General features: G+C 67.9%; 1 protein-coding gene across 1 annotated transcript; it reads left to right on the forward strand.

The window, feature by feature from the left end:
* Positions 1–897, forward strand: EMIHUDRAFT_123461 (glutathione reductase; the record flags this gene model as incomplete). The annotated part of the gene is made up of 4 exons (XM_005779104.1): positions 1–228; positions 280–281; positions 365–583; positions 769–897. Coding segments are annotated over 4 exons (578 nt in total), but the record flags the coding sequence as incomplete, so codon positions are not given.
* Positions 898–1,653: the final 756 nt, after the last annotated feature.

Raw genomic sequence — 1,653 nt, forward strand, 5'->3', positions numbered from 1 at the left:
AGGAGACGGGCGTCTCCGGCCTCTACTGCCTCGGCGACGCCTCCACCTCCGGCTTCGAGCTGACGCCCGTCGCGATTGCCGCCGGCCGGCGCCTCGCCGACCGCATCTTTGGCGGCGCGGCCGACGCAAAGTTCGAGTATGCAAACATCGCGACGGCGGACCCCCTCGCCTCGCGGGACGGCGGCAGAGGGCCCGCCCTCGCCACACGCCCCCCGCTGCCGCGCGCAGGTGGTGTTTTCGCACCCGACGATCGGGACGATCGGGCTGACCGAGCCGCAGGCGTGCGCCAACTCGAGACACCTCTCTCGGGGCTCTGGCCTGGGCTTGGCCTGGGCTGAGGCGCCCAACTCCCACCGCCGAGCAGGCGCGCGAGGCGTACGGCGACGCGAACGTCAAGGCGTACAAGTCGGTCTTCAAGCCGATGCACTTTGCGCTGTGCGAGGAGGAGGCCAAGAAGCCGATGGCGATGAAGCTCGTCTGCGCCGGCGAGGAGGAGCGCGTCGTCGGCCTCCACGTGATCGGCATCGCGGCGGACGAGATGCTGCAGGGCTTTGCCGTGGCCGTCAAGATGGGCGCCACCAAGGTGCGCCGGGAGATGCGGGGAGAGATGCGGAGAGGTGCGGAGATGGGGAGAGATAGGCGACACCAAGGTGCGCCGGCAAGAGTTACGAGCCGAGACAGGCCAGGGGGCGGCTCCAACGTCCTCTCCCTCCCCCCTCCCCTCCCCGCCCCTTCTCTGACGACATCGCCGCTCCTCGGGCCGCGCAGGCGGACTTTGACCACGCCTGCGCCATCCACCCGACGGCCGCGGAGGAGTTTGTGACGATGGGGCCGTGGGGCGCCAAGCCGGATGGGCAGGGCGGCATCGTCCCCACGCCCGTGCCCAAGGGGAGGTGAGGCGAAATGCCCCACCCCCCTGCGCGCGGGCCTTCTAAGCCCGCGGGTAGTCCCCCCCCATCCCCAGGGCCTCCAGGGCTCGCACCTCAACCTCTCACAGGCCAGCGCACCGCGCCATACGAGGTATTTTCTTCTCAATAATAACAAGGCTGTGACGAATCCCGCTCCGCTTGAGGCCTTGGCCGCGATACACGCTGCAGCACACACGTGACGGCCCCCCTCGTGCCCATTTCGCGCACTCCTCGCGGCCGCGCCCACCGCCTTCTCCGCACCCACCGCCATCTCCGCGCCCACCGCCTTCTCCGCGCGCGGCCCGAGCGCCCACCCCCTTCTCCTCCTCCCGCCCTGGCATTGAGTGTGCGACTGGCCTGCGGCGCGAGACGTTGCGCCACATGTACAGTGGTAAGCTGTTCCTGGGCACTCTCTCGTTCTCTCCCCCCATAGCCTTTGCGCCAAGCCTTGCGCCCAAGCGCCACTCACACTGTTCATAGAGCGCACTCAGAGTCTCTGTCCCACTCACTTTCGCTGTTCTGAGAACAGCACACACGTTGGTCGTTGCCGCGCGGCCCCCGCACCGCACGGAGCCACGGGACGCATCGGGGGACAAGTCACCAAAATTGCCGGCGGGCGGCGGGGGGGCCCGCCCCCAAATTGAAAACGAGGATCCGGTCCATCGCACAACCGAATTGTTTTTGAGGCGAACTTAAAAGCCGACCACAGCCGGGTTCACGGCGCAAAAAGAATTTACATTGGGGG

The sequence above is a fragment of the Emiliania huxleyi genome (genome assembly GCF_000372725.1).
Source record: "Emiliania huxleyi CCMP1516 unplaced genomic scaffold EMIHUscaffold_2360, whole genome shotgun sequence".
NCBI lineage: Eukaryota > Haptophyta > Isochrysidales > Noelaerhabdaceae > Emiliania > Emiliania huxleyi.